We start from the raw sequence: 21,963 nt of genomic DNA on the forward strand, positions 1-21,963 counted from the left end.
TTGCCTGCATCTGAGCTCCGCCCCATATAGAGCGCACAATTGGTTCCCTGACTTCCAGAGCCCGCCTCTAGCCTTTAGTCCCGCCTCGGACGCCGAGCATTGGCCGTCGTGTCTCCACCTCCATGTTCATTGGCCAGGCTAACTGCGGCTGACAGTGAGTGGCAGACGCCAGGCCTAGCGCTCCCGGTCAGGTCGAGCCCAGTGGAGGCGACGGAGCCCCTGGAATCACCCGGGTCACCGTTCCTGAGGTGAAACGCGAGCCCGGTTACTGAAATCTCACAACCCGTGTCGGGCCTGGCCAGGTATGCCCGCGGAGTCCTAAGCGGACTTGCGGCGGGTAACGGGGGAAGGGGCACCGCGGGCGGGGCGAAGGCGCGCAGCCGGAATGTTTTGATAGCGGGGGCGCGCGGACGGGGGCGCGCGTGAGCGGCGGGGCCGCGCGCAAGATTGTCCGCTGTTGAGAGCCGAGCCCTTGGCCTGGGGCCGGGCGGTCTGGGGGCGCGCTGGGCTCGGGTCGTGGCAGCTGGGTGTAGGAAGGCAACCCAGCTCAGCTTGGGGTGTCGGCTGTCGGACTGGCTCGATTCTTCCAACGTCCGCAGGAACCCCTGAGCCCGGGCCCGGCTGACAGTGGCTCTATGGGCCCTGGGTCTACACTGACCCAGTGAGTGGTGAGTTCCCTGAGGGCTTGTTCAGCTTCTTAGGATCCAGGGCTCTCACTAACTCGGAGAATCCCACTGGGGCCAGGCTGGGCAGTGCTCCACAGCTTCAGTGTCTGCACTGACTGGGTGAGTGCCACCTAGATCATGCCTGTCTCCAGGACCAAGAGAACCCACAGTTGAGCCAGGATCTGGGTCTACACTGACCCAGTCAGGATATCCCATCTAGGAACTTAGCCTGCCCGCTGGGTGTTCACTAGGGAAGCAAGAGCAGCTCCTTTTTAGGAGAGACTCTCTTCTTGGGTTTTGGATTTGGGACTTTGCGGACCCTGAAAGGTCCACCTAATTCCTGAGGCTGAGGTGGGGCATGGAGAAACAGTCCAGCCCTGTACAGACTCAGTCTTGACGGGTTCATTAAGCCACAGCACGGGACCTTACAGTTGAATGAGTGGCCTTATATATTACAACCAGAGGAAGTGTGCATAGCCTTAGGCTGGGAGGGGTGCCTCTTTCTCACTGCAGCCTCCCTGCCCCTTGCTTGGCTTCCGCTGAGCAGGGGTGGGGGGGCGTTGGGGGGGCTGGGGGGAGTGGTAAGGTTAGGTTTATTTCTGTTCCCACTCCCCACTCTCTGGGGCCTGACACCTTCTCCTCCAGCAGCTGCAGAGCCAGGGCATCGAGGGCTGGAGTGGAGCTGACACTGTCCATGGAGCTGGTAGGGCCATGTGCTTATCTCAAACCTCTGTTTACAAAGTGCTTCCAAACTGCTAGTCTCTTGGGAGACCAGGGTTTCTCTAGGAGGGGAGTGGGAGGGCTCCTTCTCTCCACTGAATAGAAGATGAAACAGACCCTGCCGCCCACCCCCTCAAAGGGGCAGAGTCTGTCTTCAGGCCAGCAAGGCCTCAGTAGACACTCAGTAAAGGCTACGGGAATGACTGACCTCATTGGTCAGTGAGTGTCTCCCAGGCCCTAAGCATGTTGCTTTCACTGGGTTACTACTCTTCCTCTGCCTTTGATCCAAGATGACTAGTAGTGGAGACCAAGCCCAAGGATTCTTTCTCATTCATTTTTGTCCTAGTAGGCAGGGAAGAAGATGAAGGCAGAAGGTCTAAACCTGGGTCTCTCTTTCCTCTGTATCCACAGGTCGACAGGGTGGACAGGGGGCGGTGGTGATGGCACAGTTTGACACTGAATACCAGCGCCTAGAGGCCTCCTACAGTGATTCACCCCCTGGAGAGGAGGACCTGTTGGTGCATGTTCCTGAGGGGAGCAAGTGTGAGTTCTTGGACATGAGAGCCAGAACTGGGACTTGGGGGGAGATTTGGTGGAGGGACGCTGAGGGAGCAAGGGGCTTCCATTTCTTCAGGGCTCTGACATCTCTGCTCCTGTACCCACAGCACCTTGGCACCACATCGAGAATCTTGACCTCTTCTTCTCTCGAATATCCTTTGTGTCTCTGTGTTGGAGCTCTTGAACCTTCAGCCCCTCTCTAAGCCAGGCCCCTTGAGGGGAAGAACTTGGTGTGCGTTTGGCTCTAATCCCTCGAAGGAGAATGGAGTGCACCTTGAACCTAAATAGAGGTTAGGGAAATAATGACAGTTATAAATAATAATATCCCACATCTATTAAGAGCCATGTGCGTTGTACTTTGTACTATTAATTTATAAGGAAACTCTCTGAGGGTGATTCTCTTGATGGTATGCTAATAATCGTAATAATTAATGTCTTTTTGACTTTGTGTCAGTTCTTTGTTAAATACTTTACATGCACTATCTCAGACCTAAGAATCCTATAAGACAGGTGCTATTATACTACTACAGACAGAAGCTTAGAGAGGTTAAGTAACTTGGCCAGAGTCACACAGCTCAAAAGTCAGAAAGCCAGGACTTCATCTCAGGTACATGACACCAAAGTATGTGCTCTTAACTGCTGTCTCTACCAACCACTTTTTCTTAACAATTGCACGTTTATAATCTACACCAGAAGAATGGTTTCACTTGTATGCTCATCGGGGAGATCTTTGAGCTCATGTAAGTACAAGGGACGGATGGTGCGGTGAAGGAACACATCACAGTGTTTCCTGTCTCTGAGCTCAACTCCTGGCCCAAACTGCCAGTGCAGCTAGGTGCAAGGCTCCAAACTGCAAACCTTTATAGTTTAAGGCTGGGTGTGGCACCATGTTTTACAGCCTTATCTTTTTAAATCACCCTTATAAGGAAGGCTTTCCAAGTCCTGTCTCTTCCACAGAGAGAAGTCAGACTCATCAGAGCTCCAGTAGAATGAGCATGGTTCAGTCAGGAGGTATCAGGTGCCAGATGCTTACTTGAGAAAAATGTCTCTGTTCTGCCTTGGATGTACCTTAGACCCACTGCTGAGTAGAAGGGCTTCTGGGAGGAAAGGGTGGAAAACCTGCCCTCCCTAAGAGAAGAATTCAAATCTGCAAAGGGGTTCTACAATCTCAACAGGAAATCAGGGACTAGGGACCAGAGACCACATAGTCTAAAACCTTTGAAAGAGTGAGTGTTGGCAGAGATTACCATGAAATAGAAAAGCAGGCTGATTCTGTGGTGCCTGAAGCTAGGAGCCAAAAACAGGTGCTGCCTTGGGTCTCCCGGGGCCAAGCAGTAGAGAGAGGCCCTCCATTTCCCCAGAGGCTGCTCCCTAGTCTTAGTCTGCCACTTCCAGACTCTCACTTTTTCCCGGTTATTTCACTGGTGTCTCTCTGACTCTCAGACTGCACCCCCTCTGCCCAACTCCGCAGGCAGTTCCTCTTTGTGGTTGCCTTCACCACCTTCCTGGTCAGCTGTGTGGACTACGACATCCTATTCGCCAACAAGATGGTGAACCACAGTCTTCACCCGGCCGAGCCCGTCAAGGTCACTCTGCCAGATGCCTTTCTGCCTGCCCAAGTCTGTAGTGCCAGGTGAGCTCCTGCCGGTCAGAGGGCACGAGAGCTTGTAGTTCAGCTGGCAGGTGGGGGATGGGGTGTGAGGCAGTCACATTCCCCAGAACACAGGTTCAGCCTCTCCGAATCTTTCAGGACGGCAGCATTTCCGCCCAGAGGCCTCAGGCCACTCTTCCTCCCCTTCTCTGTTCCCCCACCAGGATTCAGGAAAATGGCTCCCTTATCACCATCCTGGTCATCGCTGGTGTCTTCTGGGTCCACCGGCTCATCAAGTTTATCTATAACGTTTGCTGCTACTGGGAGATCCACTCCTTCTACCTGCACGCTCTCCGCATCCCCATGGTGAGACTGGGAAGCTAGGCAGTTAGCACCACAGTCCAGGATGTCTTCCACCGCCTGGGAAGGGTGGGGTATATTCCTGGGCACCAGGCAACCTCCTCCATCCTTGGTAGGTCAGGCAGGGTCTGCTTGAAGGCTCCCAAGGACCCCTGAGCCTCACAGCTCATGGAGGGCAAGGGGCTGAGGCAACCACCCTGCCTTCCATCCCCCGTCTCTTCCCCATCCCAGTCGGCACTTCCATACTGCACGTGGCAAGAAGTGCAGGCCCGGATCGTGCAGACCCAGAAGGAGCATCAGATCTGCATCCACAAGCGTGAATTGACAGAGCTGGACATCTACCACCGCATCCTCCGGTTCCAGAACTACATGGTGGCGCTGGTGAACAAGTCCCTCCTGCCCCTGCGCTTCCGCCTGCCCGGTCTCGGGGAGGTTGTCTTCTTCACCCGGGGCCTCAAGTACAACTTCGAGCTGATCCTCTTCTGGGGACCAGGCTCTCTCTTTCTCAATGAATGGAGCCTCAAGGCTGAGTACAAACGTGGGGGGCAACGGCTGGAGCTGGCCCAGCGCCTCAGCAACCGTATCCTGTGGATCGGCATTGCCAACTTCCTGCTGTGCCCCCTCATCCTCATCTGGCAGATCCTCTACGCCTTCTTCAGTTACGCCGAGGTGCTTAAGCGGGAGCCGGGCGCCCTGGGTGCACGCTGCTGGTCGCTCTACGGCCGCTGCTACCTCCGCCACTTCAATGAGCTGGAGCACGAGCTGCAGTCCCGCCTCAACCGAGGCTACAAGCCTGCGTCCAAGTACATGAATTGCTTCTTGTCACCGCTGCTGACACTGCTGGCCAAGAACTGCGCCTTCTTCGCTGGCTCCATCCTGGCCGTGCTTATTGCCCTCACCATCTATGATGAAGACGTGCTGGCTGTGGAACACGTCCTCACCACCGTCACACTCCTGGGGGTCACTGTGACCGTGTGCAGGTGGGCCAGGGCAGCAGTGGGGAGCAGGCTGGCATTTCCAGGAAGGGCTTCCGTCTCACCACAGCCCTGATCCCACCAGGTCCTTTATCCCGGACCAGCACATGGTGTTCTGCCCTGAGCAGCTGCTCCGCGTGATCCTCGCTCACATCCACTACATGCCTGACCACTGGCAGGGTAATGCCCACCGCTCGCAGACCCGGGACGAGTTTGCCCAGCTCTTCCAGTACAAGGCAGTGAGTGGAGTTGGAGTCAGGGCCTGCTAGAGACTGGCTGACAGCTCGGTGCCAAGGGCTGGTCTCCCTCCTGCTCTCTTGTGACCTCAGTCCCTTTCTTCCTCTCTAGGTGTTCATCCTGGAGGAGTTACTGAGCCCCATTGTCACACCTCTCATCCTCATCTTCTGCCTGCGCCCACGGGCCCTGGAGATTATAGACTTCTTCCGCAATTTCACCGTGGAGGTTGTCGGTGTTGGAGACACTTGCTCCTTCGCTCAGATGGATGTTCGCCAGCATGGGCATCCCCAGGTATTAGGAAAGGGGGGTGGGGCAGTTGGCCAGAGGTGATGCTGGCCTATGCAGCATTTTGGGGCAAACTGCAAAAAGATACCCCTTCTGAGCCAACGAATCACAAAGTGGCAGCCCTGCACCAGGGCACACATGGCTTTGTAAACAGGAGCCTGGACTGGATTATAGCCTTAAACTTGTACCCTTGGCCAAGCTCCCCTAAGAAAGGCACAAACCAAGCAGCTAGCACAGTATGTGGCTACTCGTAGGGTGGCCACTAGGGCCCCTGGACGAGATACAGCAGTGCACTGTGGTCTCTGTCCTCCAGGGGCAAGGCCTCCCTGCTCCGCCGCAGGAGAAGTACCCAAAGGGCTTCTGTAAGGGGCCAGTCCTGCTCACTACAGCCTCCCTTGTGCAGTGGCTGTCCGGTGGGCAGACGGAGGCCTCAGTGTACCAGCAGGCCGAGGATGGGAAGACAGAGTTGTCACTCATGCACTTTGCCATCACCAACCCTGGCTGGCAGCCACCACGTGAGAGCACAGCCTTCCTAGGTTTCCTCAAGGAGCAAGTTCAGCGGGACGGAGCAGCTGCTGGCCTTGCCCAAGGGGGTCTGCTCCCGGAAAATGCCCTCTTTACGTCCATCCAGTCCTTACAATCCGAGTCTGAGGTGCGTTCCTAGGGACTAGGATATGATGGGCAGAGTGGACGCCAGGAGCCGGGACTTGAGGGTGTGGGGCAGAAGGGTCCACCCTGTCAGTTTCCTTCTGTTCATTCAGTCTGTGCCACTGGGTCCTAATGTGCAGAGTCCTGGGGGACCAGAGGCCTCCCTGTGCCCTGAGAATTCTACCACCCTTTTTATTCACAGCCACTGAGCCTTATTGCAAATGTGGTAGCCGGCTCATCCTGCCGGGGCCCCCCACTGCCTAGAGACCTGCAGGGCTCCAGGCACAGGGCTGAAGTCGCCTCTGCTCTGCGCTCCTTCTCGCCTCTGCAGCCGGGTCAGGCTCCCACGGGCCGGGCTCCCAGCACCATGACAGGCTCTGGGTGAGTAGCAGTGGGCCATGAGGGGAGGGCGTGGCAGTAGCCCCCAGCAATTTGTGCCAGTCTCAGAAATGTTGATGACTGCTGTCTGTGCTGGCGGTGGGGACAGGGTGGATGCCAGGACAGCCAGCTCCGGGAGCAGCGTGTGGGAAGGCCAACTGCAGAGCCTGGTGCTGTCAGAATATGCATCCACTGAGATGAGCCTACATGCCCTCTACATGCACCAGGTGAGTGGGCAGGAAGGGGCAGGGCTGTAGAACCAAGGTGGCAACTGAAAATAGAATAGAGGGTTTTAGACATGGAGAAGCAAGACATGGGCTCGAATCCCTTCTCTGCCATTTACCTGCTCTGCAATTTTCATTCCCCATATTTCCTCTTCCTATCCTTTTCAGACAAGCTTACTTTCACCCAGGGCTTTTCCACACTTGTGGTTTCCCCTGCTAAGAGTCCACTTCCCTGACATATTCACATGGCTCCCTCCTTCTCATTCAGGTCTGTACCATCTCTGGCCACCCTGAGTAAAAGCCTCCCTTGCCTAGGGATCTGAATCTTCCAGTTCTGTTTTTCTCTCTATAGCATTTAACATCATCTGACACTGTATTCTTTCCTTATTTATTGGTTTATTGTCTATCTCCCCCCACCCCATCCAAGTATATAAGCCACAGGGAGTTGCGGTTTTTGAGTATTTTGTTTACTGCTGTATCCCCAGCACCTAAAAGAGCTCCTGGCACTTAGATTCACAAACAATTTATTCTGAAATCAGATGACTGGGAAAAATGAGAGCCATTACAATCTGTGCACAGGCTTGTTCCTGGAATCTGCTGAGAATTTAACTTGGAAAACATTACATGTATGTTACATGTTATTAACACGACAGGTACTCTGAGTGAGTGGTTCTAGATGAGGCAGTATAAATCAGAACTGGCCAATACCATGGTGGAGAGTAACTATTGCAGATATTCTTCTGTCCCCAACTGCTTCCCTTGTGGCTCAGCGAGTAAGGAATCCACCTGCAATGGGGGAGACCTGGGTTCGATCCCTGGGTTGGGAAGATGCCCTGGAGAAGGAAAAGGCTACCCACTCCAGTATTCTGGCCTGGAGAATTCCACAGACTGTACAGTCCATGGGGTAGGAAAGAGTCAGACACAACTGAGCGACTTCACTTTCTGTCCCCAACTAACGAATCTCCCACTTCTCAGCTCCACAAGCAGCAGGCCCAGGCTGAACCTGAGCGGCATGTGTGGCACCGCCGGGAGAGTGATGAGAGTGGGGAGAGTGCCCCTGAAGAGGGGGGAGAGGGGGCCCGGGCAGCCCAGCCTATCCCCCGCTCTGCCAGCTATCCCTGTGCTGCACCCCGGCCTGGAGCTCCTGAGACTACTGCCCTGCAGGGGGGCTTTCAGAGGCGTTATGGAGGCATCACAGGTATGCACTGGGGGTACAGAAGACACAGAGCCTTCAGGGAAGAGTGGTCCTTCTGGGGCCTCTAGGGGAGGAAAGAGATCAGAGGGACTAGACCCAAGAAGACTAGTCCCTCCCTGGCGCTTCCAACTCCCCCAGCAGCCCCAGAGCCCGTCTTCTCATTCCTGTCTGTGTGCAGACTAAGAGTACTCACTTGTGTCTGTAGATCCTGGCACAGTGCCCCGGGCTCCCTCTCACTTCTCTCGGCTGCCCCTGGGAGGATGGGCTGAAGATGGGCAGTCAGCATCAAGGCACCCGGAGCCTGTGCCCGAAGAGGGCTCAGAGGATGAGCTCCCCCCTCAAGTGCACAAGGTAAGGGCTCCAAGACCCGAAACCGACAGCCAGAAGTAGTAACTTCCAGGCTGAGGTCAAGCTTCTCATGTGAAGGAAGGTGGCCTCCTGAGCAGATGACACTGCAACTTCTCCAAAGTAGACTTCCTTCTCTCCCCTCACCAACTATGAAACCCAGGACTTGATTTTTCCTTTGCTTACCTGCCCCAGAATCAAAATTTCCTTTTCTTTTATCTCCAGGCTTCTGTTGTGTGAGCAGATTGCCGAAGACCATCTCCATCACCAACCCATTTCTCTCCACAGGTATAGACGAGGCGGAGGAGGGTCCCTATGCCTCAGGATGGAGGCCATCGTTGCCCTGCCATCCCAGAGGAGGGTCCCTGTGCCCCAGGATGGAGGCCATTGTTGCCCTGCCATCCCATCCGTCCGTCATGGAGGGCTCCCGAGTGCTGCCTGGCTCCACGCGTGTGGTGTTTGTGTGTCCGTGCCTGGCCAAGGGAGGTGCCAATGCTGGGCTCACCACAGCCCCAGGAGAGAGACGGGGGGCCTAGGAAACAGGGCACACGGGACTCTAGCCTCATCCCCAGGACCCCCCTTGGCTCAGAGTGTGGTGCTAGAAACTGGTCCCCAGCCCAGCCCCAGTACTGCCACCTTTGCACCCACCCCTGCAAGTCTCCAGAGGACTCCCCACCCCAGAAGCTGCCAAGCAGGGAGAATGTGTGCCAACTGTGGAGTGGGAAGGTTGGGTCTGGACCCTCAACCTCTGCAGCCTCCTTCCCCACCCCCGAACAGATGAGCAGCTCAGGCTGTGGCCCTTACCTCACCCCCAGTTCTCTCCCAGTGCTGCAGCCTGCTCACCTCTCCCCTGCTTCCTGCACATACATCACTGGCATGTTTGCCACTTGCTCCCTTTCTGTTCCCTTGCTCCCCCCTTCTGTTCAGCTTTTGCTTTGTGTTGGTGTGGAGGCTTTAGCTCCCAGCTCCCCTCATGCTATCTTTTGACACTAAGAAGGAAGGTTTCTAAACTGTGGAGCAGGGATGGAAAGTCTTTGCTGTCCTCTCCAACTTTTTAGGATGGGCCCCTGGGAGACTTGAGGCCACCCTGGCCCCCATTGCTGCTTATTGTACCCCGTACCACCTGCACATGGGATGGAAAGGGCCGGAGGGTGACCTCAGCTGTCTGTCTCCCAGCAAGAGCGCTCTGGCCTGCATCCCACTGTCCCGAGAGGGGGATGCAGGGGCGACAGGATGGCTTCGCCCTAGGCTGTGGTCTGCCGCATTGCATGCTGGGACCCAACTCCTTTCCCTCCCCCCACCCCCCTCCCCCAGCTCGGGTCCGCTGCGGGTGAGCGGTTGAACTACCGAGCCGAACTTACAGCGGAATGGGGTGGGGGACCGTGTACAGCTTGACAACCTTTAATAAAGAAGGGACTGACTAGGTCATGGCTTGTTGTCCCGAGCGGCCAGGTTTTGGGGGGGCAGGAGGGGTGGGGTGTCTGTGAACCACCCAGGTGGCTGGGAACTGCGTGTCCGCCCCGTGAGAAAGCTGGTCTATGCGATCACTTGGCTCTAGCGACCTAGCGGGCGAGCAGAAGGGCAGCTTCCCGAACCACGGTTCCTTGGAGGTCAAGGACTCCGGCAGGAGGTGCGGTCAGATTTCCCGCCCTGAGCACGTGACCATGCCGGCTCCGCCCGTCTATTTTGCCCTTCCCTGCGTGCGCCATCCCCCCCTTACCCCGCCTTCGGAGACTCTCGCCCAATGGGGACCTGGTTAGGGGCCAGGGGCGGCCCTGGTGGGCGGGACTGCTGAGGAAGAGAGTCGCCGGAGTCGGACGTTGAACACTCCCGTGGGCTCGGACCCGGCCGGAGGGTCACTTGCCCCGCGCACCGGCCGAACGGCGGAGACAGCGTACGTGCCCGGCGTGAGTGCGTGGCGGCGGCGCGTGTGCGAAGCGAGTGGGTGGTGTGGCCGGGTCCACGTGTGACCCTGCCCAGCGACCCCCGCGGCTCAGCGCCCAGAGAATCCATGACCCGAGATACTCAGGATTCTGCGCCCCGCCCCGAGCGGCCGCCGCTCCAGTTCTCCCGTCCCTTAGTCCCCACAGTCTTGGTCGGTGGCCACGCATTGCCATGGTGACTGTGGGCAACTTCTGTGAGGCCGAGGGACCCGCGGGTCCGGTCTGGGCGAAGGGTGGGCTCAGCCCCTGCTTCTTCTTCACGCTCGTGCCCTCGACTCTGATGGCCCTAGGGGCTCTGGCCTTGGTGCCGGCTTTTCCATGCAGACGTCCGGAGCGGCCTGGTGGCGCCGACAGGGTGTCTTGGGTGGCCGGCCCTCGCGTCACTCCCTACGTGCTGCAGCTGCTGCTGGCCACAGTTCAGGTAGCGCTGCCCCTAGCTGGCCTCGTTGGCCGGGTGGGCACTGCCCAGGGTGCCCCACTACCAGGCTACCTTTTCCTGGCTTCTGTACTGGGGACTGTGGCCAGCGCCTGTGGTCTGGCGATGCTCGTGACAGAACGGAGCCAGGCACTGCAGAAGCTAGCAATGGGCGTCTGGATCAAGTTCAGGCACAGCCCGGGTCTCCTGCTCCTCTGGACTGTGTCTTTTGCAGCCGAGAATTTGGCCCTGGTGTCTTGGAACAACCCACAATGGTGGTGGGCAAGGGCGAACTTGAGCCAGCAGGTGAGGGACCTCGTGGGGGGAGGGGGAAGCCTGGCGTGTCTGCTCACATTGCTTCCATGCTTTTCAAATGCCTTTAAGAAAGGGAAGAAAGGAGGGGCCAGTGCTGCTGGGAGCTGATAGCCAGCTGGTGGGGAGTGGCGGTGCTGAGTCACTGTAGTCTTTTTTAAAGCCTATTAGATGCTGGGCCCCTGAAGAGGACCTGGGTGTGTGTACTACCCCAGTGCCCAGCCGTGTTACAAGGAGTGAAAATGGGACTTTGGCCCTCAGTGATAGTCTCCCCGCCTATGTTTAATTCTAGGTTCAGTTTAGCCTGTGGGTGCTGCGGTATGTGGTCTCCGGAGGGCTTTTTGTCCTGGGGCTCTGGGCCCCTGGACTTCGACCGCAGTCTTACACCTTGCGGGTCAATGAAGAGGATCAAGATGTAGAGAGGAGCCAGGTACACCTCAATTTCTAAAATTTAGGGTCTATTGTAATTCCATTCCCCGTCATCATTTCTTCTCACCGTAATAACTCACTTCTTTCCTAAATCTGAATCCCTGTTAGCCTTTCTGAGCCCATCAGGGGTCACCTGTGGGTCCAAGTTACCTGGGAGCTATAATCCCATATGTTTTCCTTAGGGGGTTTCTGGCTAATGCTGTTTCGATTTCTGAGCTCCCCTCCCCTACATGTTTCACCATCCTAGGTTCCATCAACAGAGGGGCCACCGAGGTCTACCTGGCGAGACCTAGGCAGGAAGCTCCGCCTACTGAGTGGCTACCTGTGGCCTCGGGGGAGTCCAGCTCTGCAGTTTGTTGTGCTCATCTGCCTGGGGCTCATGGGGTTGGAGCGGGGACTGAACGTGTTGGTACCCATCTTCTATAGGGACATAGGTGAGAGGGAGGAGGTCAGCTTAGCACTCTGGTCCTTCATTGGCCTGGATGGTGGTGGAGACTAGCCCAGGGAAGTGTGACAGAGTTGAGAACTGGGTGGTCAGTAGAGGCTGTGGCTGGTGCCTAGGGCAGTTTCTCCCAAAGAGAGTGCTAGGGTCTCTGAGTGGGCTTGGACTCATTTTCTCCATAGTGAACTTGCTGACCCAGAAGGCACCTTGGAACTCCCTGGTCTGGACGGTCATCATCTATGTCTTCCTCAAGTTTCTCCAGGGGGGTGGCACTGGCAGTACAGGTATGAGGGACTCTGCTCTCACCCTGGTTGGTATTGGCCACTGTCCTTCCTCCCACAGGCGTCCCTCCCCCAACCCCCTTGGTGCTCTCAGACCTTTCACATCTTGCTGCTGAGCTGACATCATTGGGCTGCTCAGCCCTACCGAGGCCTTCCTTCCCTGGCTCCCCGCAGGCTTCGTGACCAACTTGCGCACGTTCCTATGGATCCGGGTGCAGCAGTTCACCTCGAGGCAGGTGGAACTGCGCCTCTTCTCCCATCTGCACGAGCTTTCACTGCGCTGGCACCTGGGGCGCCGCACAGGGGAGGTGCTGCGGATCGTGGACCGGGGCACGTCCAGTGTCACGGGGCTGCTCAGGTGCCATGCCAATGGAAAGGAATTGTGGGAGGGCAGGGCTGGGGAAGCAGGTGGAGGGGCTGTCAGGACAACCCACCCAGCTGGAGGAGTTGCCTCTCTGTCCTCTTTTTTTTTCTTAAATTATAAAATTAATATACACATGCCCTCATAATAATTCCAATAAAGCAGACAGAACAAATCTCTCTTGAATTCCACTCACTAGAGGTTCCCACTCTGTATAGTATGTAGAGTTCTGCTTTTTTGCATTTTTTTACATATGGACATGTACAACTAGTAGGTATTGTGGAGGTGTTTCTTAAAACAGATGGTATCATGATGTAGGCATCATTTCTCAGAATGGCCTTATTATCAAAATGTTAGGGAGATGTATTCTTATCTGGGCTTCCCTGGTGGCTCAGTGGTAAAGAATCTGCCTTCCAAGCAGGAGACACAGGTTCAGTCTCTGGGCTGGGAAGATCCCCTGGAGAAGGAAATGGCAACCCACTCCAGTATTCTTGCCTGGAGAATTCCATGAGAAGAGTTGACTCATTGGAAAAGACTCTGATGCTGGGAGGGATTGAGGACAGGAGGAGAAGGGGACGACCAAGGATGAGATGGCTGGATGGCATCACAGACTCAATGGACATGAGTCTGAGTGAACTCCGGGAGATGGTGATGAACAGGGAGGCCTGGCGTGCTGCAATTCATGGGGTCGCAAAGAGACACGACTGAGCGTCTGAACTGAACTGAGGAGCCTGGCATGCTACAGTCCACAGAGTTGCAAAGAGTCAGACACAACTTAGTGATTAAACAACAACATTCTCATTCATACGTGAAGATCTTTTCCATGCATTGTAATTGATCCAAAGCATTCTATAGTTTGGGCATGCTATGGTTTATTTAGCCATATATAAGGGGCATTGATTCTTAAGGGGCATTTAGCTTGATTCTAGTCTGTTGCTATGGAAAACAAAACACTGTCAAAATCCTCCTAGGTAGAGTCACTGGCTCTGAGCCCTTAAACTATTCTTCATCGCTTGATTTTGCCTCCTAGCTACCTAGTATTCAACATCATCCCCACACTGGCCGACATCATCATTGGCATCGTCTACTTCAGCATGTTCTTCAATGCTTGGTTTGGCCTCATTGTGTTCCTGTGCATGGGTTTTTACCTTGGTGAGTGCTGAGAGATGGCTTGGTAAAATCATCTCCCTGAACCATTCATGGTGTGCCTTGAGCGTGAGTCCTGCCCCGACTCAGATGGCCCAGCTTTGAGAGGCTGTAGGTCAGTGGGCTCCATTAGGCCCCTGCTGCTCACCGCTGTGATGGATGAGCATCCTCTGTCAAGGAAACCCCAGCTCTCCCTAGGGAAGGACATCCTGGTCACTTTAGATTCCCGCTGTGAACCTCAGGTCAAGGAGGAACTTCATGTGATAGGATGCGGCTTGCCTCCATTGGTTCACCAAAACTTTTCACACAGGCTTTATGCAGACTGTGATGATGTCTTGGACACAGCCCCTTCCCTCAGGGAGCTTAAGACTCCCTCCCTTGGGAATCTGGGTCCCTGGGTTATAGCACAGGGTTAGTGTACACATGACCAGCAGCAGACATACACATCGTCTCTGCTGCTGGGAGTGACTTGCTCTCTTCTCCTCCCTCTCCCTTCTGTCATTCTCTAGCCCTGACCATTGTGGTCACTGAGTGGAGAACAAAGTTTCGACGGGCTATGAACATGCAGGAGAATGCTACCCGGGCCCGGGCTGTGGACTCTTTGCTAAACTTTGAGACGGTAACGGAGACCTCGGTGGCAGTTTTGTGAGGTTTGGAGATGTAGAGGAGTGTGCCTGGGGTCGTTGGGGCTGAAAAGGAGCAGGGAGGATGCAAAGTGTGCTGCTTACAATCAGGGAGGAGGGCTGGAGAATGGAGCTGAAAGCTGTGGCTGTGTGAAACAGCACTGGTTTGAAATTCATCAGGTGAAGTATTACAATGCAGAGAGTTATGAAGTGGAACGCTATCGTGAGGCCATCATCAAATATCAGGTGAGGATGCTGGTTTGAGGCCTACTGAGAGCAACAGCCGGGACTTGTGGAATCACCAGGCCTGAGAGGAGTAAAATTTGGGCTGTGAGGTTGATATGCCTGGGCTCAGGTTGGGATTTGGTGACTATCAACATGTGTATGACAGTCCTTCCTGTTTGTCATTGCCCAAGACTTTAGAGTGGAAGTCAAATGCTTCACTGGTTCTACTAAATCAGACCCAGAACGTGGTGATTGGCCTTGGGCTCCTCGCCGGCTCCCTGCTTTGTGCCTACTTTGTCACTGAGCAGAAGCTACAGGTGAGGGAATTGTCCTGGGCCTGCGGACTTTGTCTAGGCCATCAGGTTCACGGGTGGGAAGGAGGTAGGGGGTAGCTAGTGGGCAGGGTGACAGCCCAACAGCCTCCTGTGACCCAATCCTCATCCCTGGATGTCCACAGGTTGGGGACTTTGTGCTGTTTGGCACCTACATCATCCAGCTGTACATGCCTCTCAACTGGTTTGGCACCTACTACAGGTAACCTGATGCCAGCCCTCACCTGTCCAGGATGCAGTGTTATCTCCCCAGCTCCCAGGAGGAGCTCCAACCAGCCCTCTTCTTGCAGGATGATTCAGACCAACTTCATCGACATGGAGAACATGTTTGACCTGCTGAAAGAGAAGACAGAAGTGAGTGAGGAGACAGGAGTGGGTTTGTAGGGAGTGGGAGCTGGCATGGTGTTCCTCGTGTCTGTGAGATACCAGGCCTGTAATGGCATACAACGGTGGCACTCTCCCAGGTGAAGGACCTTCCCGGCGCAGGGCCCCTTCGTTTTCAGAGGGGTCAGATTGAGTTTGAAAACGTGCACTTCAGTTACACTGATGGGTGAGCCTCTCCCCTTCCACTGTCCCGCAGTCCCCTTCCCCGTGTCCATTTACACACTGCTCCTCCCCTTGCCCTGCCCCCCCACTTCTCAGCTCGCCACCATCTGGGAAGACAGTCTGAGCGAGAGGTGGCAAGGCCCAGTAGTAGCTGTAGTGGTGGAGGGGACCCTGGCAGTATAGCCAGCCTGCCGACCATTCTCACCCTTCCTTGCAGGCGAGAGACCCTGCAGGATGTGTCCTTCACCGTGATGCCTGGACAGACACTGGCCCTGGTGAGAGGGGACCCAGCCAGCCGACCCAGACTCCTTGAGCTTCCCTTATTCCAGTGCCCATGGTAGCTGGGGACCCAGGCTGTGGAGGTCAGAGAGCCCTGTCTTATTGGGTCACAGGACTGAATGTGGCAGCCTCCATGAACATTGGTGGCCTCTTGGAGAGAAAGCCTTTAGCCAACGGGCCTGAGAATGTTTTTCCATCCTTTTAAAAAAAATTTTTTTTTTTTGGTTGTGGTGGGTCTTAATTGCTGTGTGAAGGCTTTCTCTAGCTGCAGTGAGCAGGAGCACAGGCTTCTCATTGTGGTGGCTTCTCCTGTTACAGAGCACAGGCTTCAGGCACATGGGCTTCAGGAGTTGCAGCATGCAGGCTCAGTAGTTATGGCTCTCGGGCTCTAGAGTATAAGCTCAGTAGTTGTGGTGCATGGGCTGAGGTGCTCCGAGACATGTGGAATCTTCCCAGACCAGGGAGCAAACCCATGTGCCCAGGTGGGCAGATTCTTAGCCACTGCACCACCAGGGAAGTCCTTTCTCCCTCTCTTTTTCATGCAATAGGTGGGCCCATCAGGAGCAGGGAAGAGCACAGTTTTGCGTCTGCTGTTTCGCTTCTATGACATAAGCTCCGGCTGCATCCGAATAGATGGGCAGGATGTTTCACAGGTAAGGATGCTCGGGGGAAGACTATAATTTAGGGGCCCATATGTGAAAGAACGGTGGGTGCTGGGCATCCAGGGAGTAGAGAAAGAGCTGTCACCCCTGCAAAAAGCTGGGTCAGGAGACCTCACCCTTTCTAGCGGCACATGGTCTGGATAAGGAAAGTAGTCACGGGAGTGATTCCTAGGATGCTGTATGAGGCACAAAGATCTGCAGCCATCCAGGGCAGCAGGGAGAGAAAATGAATTTTCTACCAATGGGGAAACAGAGAGATTAAGTGATTTGCCCACACAGCTGGGGTCTGAGAAGGTGAAGGCAGGACTGACACGCAGAGTCTCATCCCACGTGCTTCCCACCAGCCCATCCTGCCTTCCAGGCCTGGAGGGATCTCACAGGCCAGAGTATATGGTCTTTTGGCCCCAGGTGACCCAGACCTCTCTCCGGTCTCACATTGGAGTCGTGCCCCAGGACACTGTCCTCTTCAACGACACCATTGCCAACAATATCCGCTACGGCCGCATCACAGCTGGGAATGACGAGGTGAAGGCTGCAGCTCAGGCTGCGGGCATCCACGACACCATCATGGCTTTCCCTGAAGGTGAGCCTCCCCTTCAGGGTCTCCCCTGGCCCAGTTCAGGCCTATTATTGCCTCTGACCTCCATTCTACCCCATCCTTGCCCATCTGGTCACAGAAACCAAGTGTAGTATGTGTGACTTGAGAGAGGTGGGCAATTTCCACAGGGTATGATACCCAGGTGGGCGAGCGGGGACTGAAGCTGAGTGGTGGGGAGAAACAGCGTGTCGCCATCGCTCGCACCATTCTCAAGGCTCCAGACATTGTTCTGCTGGACGAGGTGAGGGCCCTGAGACGCCTTGCCCCCCTCCTTCCTCCCTGAGCCTGTGCCCAGCCATTCCTGCTGAGCACTGTTCTTCATGTAGGAGAGCCAGCACGAATGCATGTTTCACAAAAACACCACAGTTTTCAAGCGCAAAACAAGGTCCTTTTTGATTCCCGAGGCCTCAGCCAGCCACTTGCATCCTTCTCCCACCAGGGATCTGGTGGGAGGGACAGTTTTACCTAAGTCCCTCTCTGTAGGCAACGTCTGCGTTGGATACCCATAATGAGAGGGCCATCCAGGCTTCTCTGGCCAAAGTCTGCGCCAACCGCACCACCATCGTGGTGGCACACAGGTATGGGATGGGCAGCAGGTGGAGGGGCCCCCTCGGGTGTTGTGGTAGGTGACTGACCTCTGACCTCTCAGGCTCTCCACGGTGGTCAGTGCTGACCAGATCCTCGTCATCAAGGACGGCCGCATTGTGGAGCGAGGACGGTAAGGGACACAGCATGATAAACAGGGATGGGCCTCTGAAGTGGGGGCCCCAAGGAAAGGTTGTGGAATCCCAGGGGTTTCTGGAAGGATCTCCCTCACCAGTTCCTTGTCATCTCAGACTGGTGGCGAGGACTCTTGGGGTACAAATCACAATTGGTTGGGACTTACATTTTTCTCCTTGCCCCAGGCACGAAGCTCTGTTGTCCCGAGGTGGGGTGTATGCTGACATGTGGCAGCTACAGCAGCAGGGACAAGAAGTCTCTGAAGACACCAATTCCCAGACTAAGGCATGATGACAAAAGTTGTGGCCACTTCCTTCCTGAGGGATAACTCTGAGGGGAATACACTGTATCCCTCTTCCCTGCCATGTTTCTTCCTGGTCTTGGTGCTAGCTACAGTGATGGAACGGGGACTTTCAGAAGAGCATTGTGGGGGAAATAAAAGCGTGGACTGTTAGGATCACTATGACTTTGTGGTGTGGGGAACTACAGCAGGCCTCCACTGCAGGTCAGATGAGCATTCTTGATGGGACTCTTCTGGTTTTGATTGGAAAAGAGAAAGAAACACACCATTTTGTTGTCTTACAGACTGCCCATCCTTTATTGTTTCTAGCCCGCCTCCCTGCCCCCTATACATGGAGGGGAGCCCCAGTATATGGGGGATGACAAGATGCAGGGGGGCCGAGTGGGACCTGGCCAGGGAGCAGTTCAGAGCAGCTCACTCCCATGCAGCTGGAGCAGCCAGCAGAGCCCTCTGTAGGCTCAGCTCCACATGCTGTTTCTCCAGATACTCCCTGGAGGTGGCCTCCATGTCACTCCTCTTCGTCTTCACTCTGGCTGCTCTGGGCCTTTTCTCCCTGTGGACCCTAGAGGTGCGAGGGCCACAGTCTTCCTCAGCTGAGCCTCCCTCCCCAAGCCCAGGGCCCTAGCACAGGCTGCAGTTGGACGGCTTCAAGCTGCGGCTTTGAGCCTGGAGCAAGGGGAAGGGGAGGAGAGGAAGACAGGGTGCAACGTCAAGGAAATGAGGGACAGTCCTTACTGCAGAGCTCAGCATGGGCTATGAGTGGAGTCATAAGGAAAACAAAAGGATAAACACCACCGTAAACTCTACCACTTGGAAGAACACCCTCCCTGCCTTCCCCCCTACCCTGCAAACTCCTTACTTACTCCCAGCACAGGGCCCATCTCTACGCCGTCCTCATACCTGCTGCTGTCGGTATTCTGCCTCACTGGCCGATAGTGCTTGTGCTAAAGCTAAGTCTTCTTCCTCCTGAGAACTGGGAGGGAGGAACAGCTTAACTTAGTATCTAAAATGTGAGCATCTCCTCTGTTAGGCATCACTGTGCTGAGCCCTTCTAAGTACTGTTTCAATTTTCACATGTAGGTTTTTACAGGATGTTGGTATTGTCCTCATTTTATTGAACATATAAACATGGGCCAAAGAACTTGTCCAAGGTCATATAGTTTAAAAACTTAATTTTGAGCCCAAGTTCCTACTATCCTGCGTTGGATGACAGCAGTCCCACCTCCCTCCCTCCAAAGTGAGCCTTCACCCACGCCCCACCCTTTTACCAGTGAGTAGGTACCTTGGGACCTGGGGTTTGGTCTCTGCCAGGGACAGTTCCAGGGCTCGTTGCAGAGCCTCATCCTCACTCTGCAAAAGGAAAAATAAGACCAGGTGCCTTGGACTTCATTTTCTGTGGGTCTGCTTCTGTCCATCCAACCTCTGCCCCACTCACCAAGCCACTTTGCAAAGTAATCACTGGAGCGGCTGTCTGGGTTGGAGACTGAGTTGAGGCTCTATGGCAGATATTCAAGAGGCTCAGGTCAGAGATGCGAAGGGAAAAAAGGGGGAGGGGAAACAGGCAGGCCTACCTGCTGGCAGAGGAAGACGAAGGCAAGGTCTGGATCGGGCTGGGGATGGTCTTTGTAGAAGAAGCCTGGCTTTGTGCTCTGGAGATGGCAGCCAGTCTGTAGGAAGAGACACTCTGGGCATGCCTCCAGGCACCTTTGGCTTACAAGTTCCTCCCACCCCTGACCCAGGAAGTCAGGAGGGGAGCTCCTCCAAAAGATCTGGAAAACATGCACTTGAAAAAGAAAAGACTCCCTAGCCAAAGGAGATAGGGTGAAGCTTCCCAACTGTTATGACAGGTTCATTCAGGTCCCAAAGGCAAGTAGAGAACTTGGTTGCAATTACCCTGCCCTACTGGTGGGATGCCCCTCCCCAGAGCAATCATGGTCCAGTGGGTGACGGTGCTTGATGCAGAAATTTCGGCCACAGCGGTCGCAGGTCAGTTTCATCATTTCCCGCTGCCGGCAGCCAGCGCGTTCACACTTATTGGTGAAGATCTGAGGTGGAGTAGGAAGGATTGTCTCTGCTGAGATCTCTGCTTCCTTTCAATCCTGTCCTAACAGCTGTGCAGAGTTCCAGGCGTTTGTAGTCCCAGGTGACCATGGTTGATCCCTCTAACACTTACCTTACGTTTTTGTTGAGCTGGATCTGAGCGACAGTCTCGGTCAATGTGGTCCCCAACAGCACGGTCAGGGGACTCCCCTCTGGCCACAGGAACAGGCACGTTACAGAGCGGGCATACAGGCACCTGGATATCCTATAGTTAGGGAGCAGGGTTCGGTCTGTGGCCTACTCCCAGTCCAGCCAGATCTCTGGTCCTGAGAGAATCCCCCTGAAAGAACCTGGACATAAACTCCATAAACGCAAAAGGCAATAATGTTCCCAGCACTGAGCCTCAAGAAGACAATAAAGGAGGGGAAATGTGAGGCAGAGGGGTTCCGGAGATTTTTCACGCATCCTCCACCCGCCCCCTTTCATCCTCAGACCGCCCCCTCACCTTTTGGTAAGCTGATCCACAGTGATGCTGGGCGTAGGCCACATGGTCTGCGCAGAAGATGCCCGAACAGGCATCGCACTTGAGCGGCAGAAAATCTGCAGGAAATGGGTCAGACTGCAGGTCCAGTGGGACCTCGACGTTCCTGCTCACTCAAGCCTTCCACTCAGGGGCAGGAAAACGCTGCCGCACTAGGAATCAACTGGACCCTGGCCCTACTCCACTATCTTCTACGCCACGCCCCAAGCCCGAGCCCCGCCCTCCTCGGGCACTCCCAGCCCGGGAGCCCGCCACTCCGCCCGGCCCTGCCTCTCGCGTGCTCCGCCCCTCACCCCTTCACCCGCTTACCCAAGCGCTTACAGCTCGGCTCCGAACAGTGAGCCCCAAGGTCCGGAAACTCCATCGGCGGGCTGGACGGGGACCTGCTGGGAGAGGACGCGATGCTGAGCTCCCCGAGGGCTCCAGCTCTGGGTCCAAATCGCGACCCCGTACTCTGGGGGGAACTCCGTCCCGCCCCTTCCTCTCCCTGACCCAGCCCGCTTTACCGGAGCGTCAGAGCCTCGGACCGCAGTTCTCACTCCTCCCTTGGCGCGCGCGGGCGCGTGACGTCATCGCGCAGGGCGGGCACGTCCCTCGCTGTCGGCGGGGGCGGGGCACATCCCGGAAGAGCCGAGGCCCGCCCCTCTTGTTTTGCCAGGCGTCCGGGAGCTGGATGTTGTCTCCTGGGCTACCGAGTGGCCGCGGGTGGGTTTGGCCGCGAAGGCTTTAGGGCGGGCGAAGACAAAGAGAAGTTACATCTTCGACGCTCAGGTGGTTTGGGGTCTTTCACAATTGGGTCCTTCGCCTGCTTCTCACTCTGCATCCTCCCCCAGCCATTTAGTTCACAGCCGCTGCTATACCTACTCTACGAACTGAAAACACCCATGTTTCTGTGAGATACACATTTCTCTTCAGAGCCGTAGCTCCTCCACGTTTGGTTTCGCTGTCCTTTGGTAAGACTTCTCTGACCCTCCTCAGTTTGAGCCCAGTGCATCTCTTGTGGTTTCCCGTCGTTCTTTTTTAGCATCCTATCACCTTATTGTAATCATCTCTTCTCTCACTCCCTCACTGCCCCCTTCCCACATAAATATAGTGGTAAGACGAACCACGTCTGCCTTCCCTTGAGTTTGGGCCCAGCACCCAGTGCAGTGCCTGGAACTGTGAATCACCTGCTTTAAAATACGGATTCCTGAGCTCCCGCCCCCTCCCCACCCCTGGAAGCACAGGCGAGAATTCGGACAGATTATCCATCTACTACAATTTGAAAAACACATGCCTGGAATATTCTGAATGCTTACTTAATGTTTCTTGAATGAAGCTAGAGAGTGGCTGGATCGGTGTCCTGCTTGACCCTAGGGAGCCCCAGGTTGAGACTTCCATTTCAACACATTTTCTCACATGCCTCTCTGGCCCTTCGTGCATGGGCTTGGTTGCCCTAGCTTCACATAAATTTGGGCATGAAGATAAGTAAAGAGTTGAAATGCTTAGAGTTGAACGTGTCCTCCAAAATGGAGAGAGAACCAGCTACAACTGGGAATGAGACAGCTTTCTTCTCCCTCTCTCCCTCCAGCTTTTGGTTTTGTTTCC

The 21,963-nt window shown here is 55.3% G+C and overlaps 3 protein-coding genes across 18 annotated transcripts; 2 read left to right on the forward strand and 1 right to left on the reverse strand.

Annotated features, from left to right (window-relative positions):
• The first annotated feature begins 162 nt into the window (after window positions 1-162).
• On the forward strand, window positions 163-9,606 carry ATG9A (autophagy related 9A). Of its 6 annotated transcripts, none has more exons than XM_040228292.1 (16): window positions 163-302; window positions 1,311-1,368; window positions 1,797-1,928; window positions 2,051-2,094; window positions 2,619-2,683; window positions 3,415-3,576; window positions 3,759-3,900; window positions 4,126-4,874; window positions 4,954-5,107; window positions 5,217-5,396; window positions 5,794-6,042; window positions 6,241-6,419; window positions 6,526-6,643; window positions 7,616-7,838; window positions 8,041-8,186; window positions 8,469-9,606. In XM_040228292.1, exons 3-16 carry the CDS (start codon window positions 1,826-1,828, stop codon window positions 8,472-8,474), a joined length of 2,520 nt encoding a protein of 839 aa, XP_040084226.1. In that variant the 5' UTR covers window positions 163-302; window positions 1,311-1,368; window positions 1,797-1,825; the 3' UTR covers window positions 8,475-9,606. The 6 variants fall into 6 exon arrangements, with proteins under 6 accessions (XP_040084226.1, XP_040084227.1, XP_040084230.1 ...); XM_040228293.1 differs by having other exon boundaries at window positions 169-302; window positions 1,314-1,368; XM_040228294.1 differs by lacking the exon at window positions 163-302 and adding an exon at window positions 420-668.
• A 308-nt stretch (window positions 9,607-9,914) lies between these two features.
• ABCB6 (ATP binding cassette subfamily B member 6 (Langereis blood group)) lies at window positions 9,915-17,955 on the forward strand. 4 transcript variants are annotated; one of them, XM_040228290.1, is made up of 19 exons: window positions 9,915-10,844; window positions 11,143-11,280; window positions 11,527-11,713; window positions 11,904-12,005; window positions 12,177-12,360; window positions 13,394-13,515; window positions 14,019-14,128; window positions 14,313-14,378; window positions 14,549-14,674; window positions 14,815-14,891; window positions 14,980-15,043; window positions 15,154-15,239; window positions 15,453-15,510; window positions 16,063-16,167; window positions 16,585-16,759; window positions 16,903-17,015; window positions 17,258-17,352; window positions 17,424-17,492; window positions 17,680-17,955. In XM_040228290.1, exons 1-19 carry the CDS (start codon window positions 10,296-10,298, stop codon window positions 17,783-17,785), a joined length of 2,532 nt encoding a protein of 843 aa, XP_040084224.1. In that variant the 5' UTR covers window positions 9,915-10,295; the 3' UTR covers window positions 17,786-17,955. The 4 variants fall into 4 exon arrangements, 1 of the variants encoding a protein (XP_040084224.1); XR_005718962.1 differs by having other exon boundaries at window positions 9,980-10,844; window positions 16,521-16,759; window positions 16,854-17,015; XR_005718961.1 differs by having other exon boundaries at window positions 9,982-10,844; window positions 16,521-16,759.
• Window positions 17,956-18,068: 113 nt separating this feature from the next.
• On the reverse strand, window positions 18,069-20,953 carry ZFAND2B (zinc finger AN1-type containing 2B). Of its 8 annotated transcripts, none has more exons than XM_040228302.1 (10): window positions 20,883-20,953; window positions 20,698-20,759; window positions 20,341-20,435; window positions 19,969-20,100; window positions 19,689-19,840; window positions 19,367-19,462; window positions 19,231-19,291; window positions 19,078-19,145; window positions 18,696-18,768; window positions 18,069-18,357 (listed from the first exon to the last, which is right to left on the reverse strand). In XM_040228302.1, the coding sequence occupies exons 2-10, from the start codon at window positions 20,738-20,740 to the stop codon at window positions 18,304-18,306; spliced, it is 774 nt and encodes a 257-aa protein (XP_040084236.1). In that variant the 5' UTR covers window positions 20,741-20,759; window positions 20,883-20,953; the 3' UTR covers window positions 18,069-18,303. The 8 variants fall into 8 exon arrangements, with proteins under 8 accessions (XP_040084236.1, XP_040084232.1, XP_040084234.1 ...); XM_040228298.1 differs by having other exon boundaries at window positions 20,686-20,759; window positions 20,883-20,952; XM_040228300.1 differs by having other exon boundaries at window positions 18,069-18,461; window positions 20,686-20,759; window positions 20,883-20,951.
• Window positions 20,954-21,963: the final 1,010 nt, after the last annotated feature.

This window comes from Oryx dammah, unplaced genomic scaffold (assembly GCF_014754425.2).
Source record: "Oryx dammah isolate SB20612 unplaced genomic scaffold, SCBI_Odam_1.1 HiC_scaffold_27, whole genome shotgun sequence".
NCBI classification, from domain to species: Eukaryota; Metazoa; Chordata; class Mammalia; order Artiodactyla; family Bovidae; genus Oryx; species Oryx dammah.

Coding starts and splice junctions, on each gene's coding strand:
- ZFAND2B (XM_040228298.1), bottom strand. CDS start 20,740: ATGGAGTTTCCGGACCTTGGGGCTCACTGTTCGGAGCCGAGCTGTAAG. Junction 18,769..19,077: donor ACCAAACCCCAGGTCCCAAG/GTACCTACTCAC, acceptor CCTCCCTCCCAG/TTCTCAGGAGGAAGAAGACT. Junction 18,358..18,695: donor CAGAATACCGACAGCAGCAG/GTATGAGGACGG, acceptor TCGCACCTCTAG/GGTCCACAGGGAGAAAAGGC.
- ABCB6 (XM_040228290.1), top strand. CDS start 10,296: ATGGTGACTGTGGGCAACTTCTGTGAGGCCGAGGGACCCGCGGGTCCG. Junction 10,845..11,142: donor GGGCGAACTTGAGCCAGCAG/GTGAGGGACCTC, acceptor GTTTAATTCTAG/GTTCAGTTTAGCCTGTGGGT. Junction 16,168..16,584: donor ATGGGCAGGATGTTTCACAG/GTAAGGATGCTC, acceptor TTTTGGCCCCAG/GTGACCCAGACCTCTCTCCG.
- ATG9A (XM_040228292.1), top strand. CDS start 1,826: ATGGCACAGTTTGACACTGAATACCAGCGCCTAGAGGCCTCCTACAGT. Junction 3,577..3,758: donor GCCCAAGTCTGTAGTGCCAG/GTGAGCTCCTGC, acceptor TTCCCCCACCAG/GATTCAGGAAAATGGCTCCC. Junction 5,108..5,216: donor AGCTCTTCCAGTACAAGGCA/GTGAGTGGAGTT, acceptor CTTCCTCTCTAG/GTGTTCATCCTGGAGGAGTT.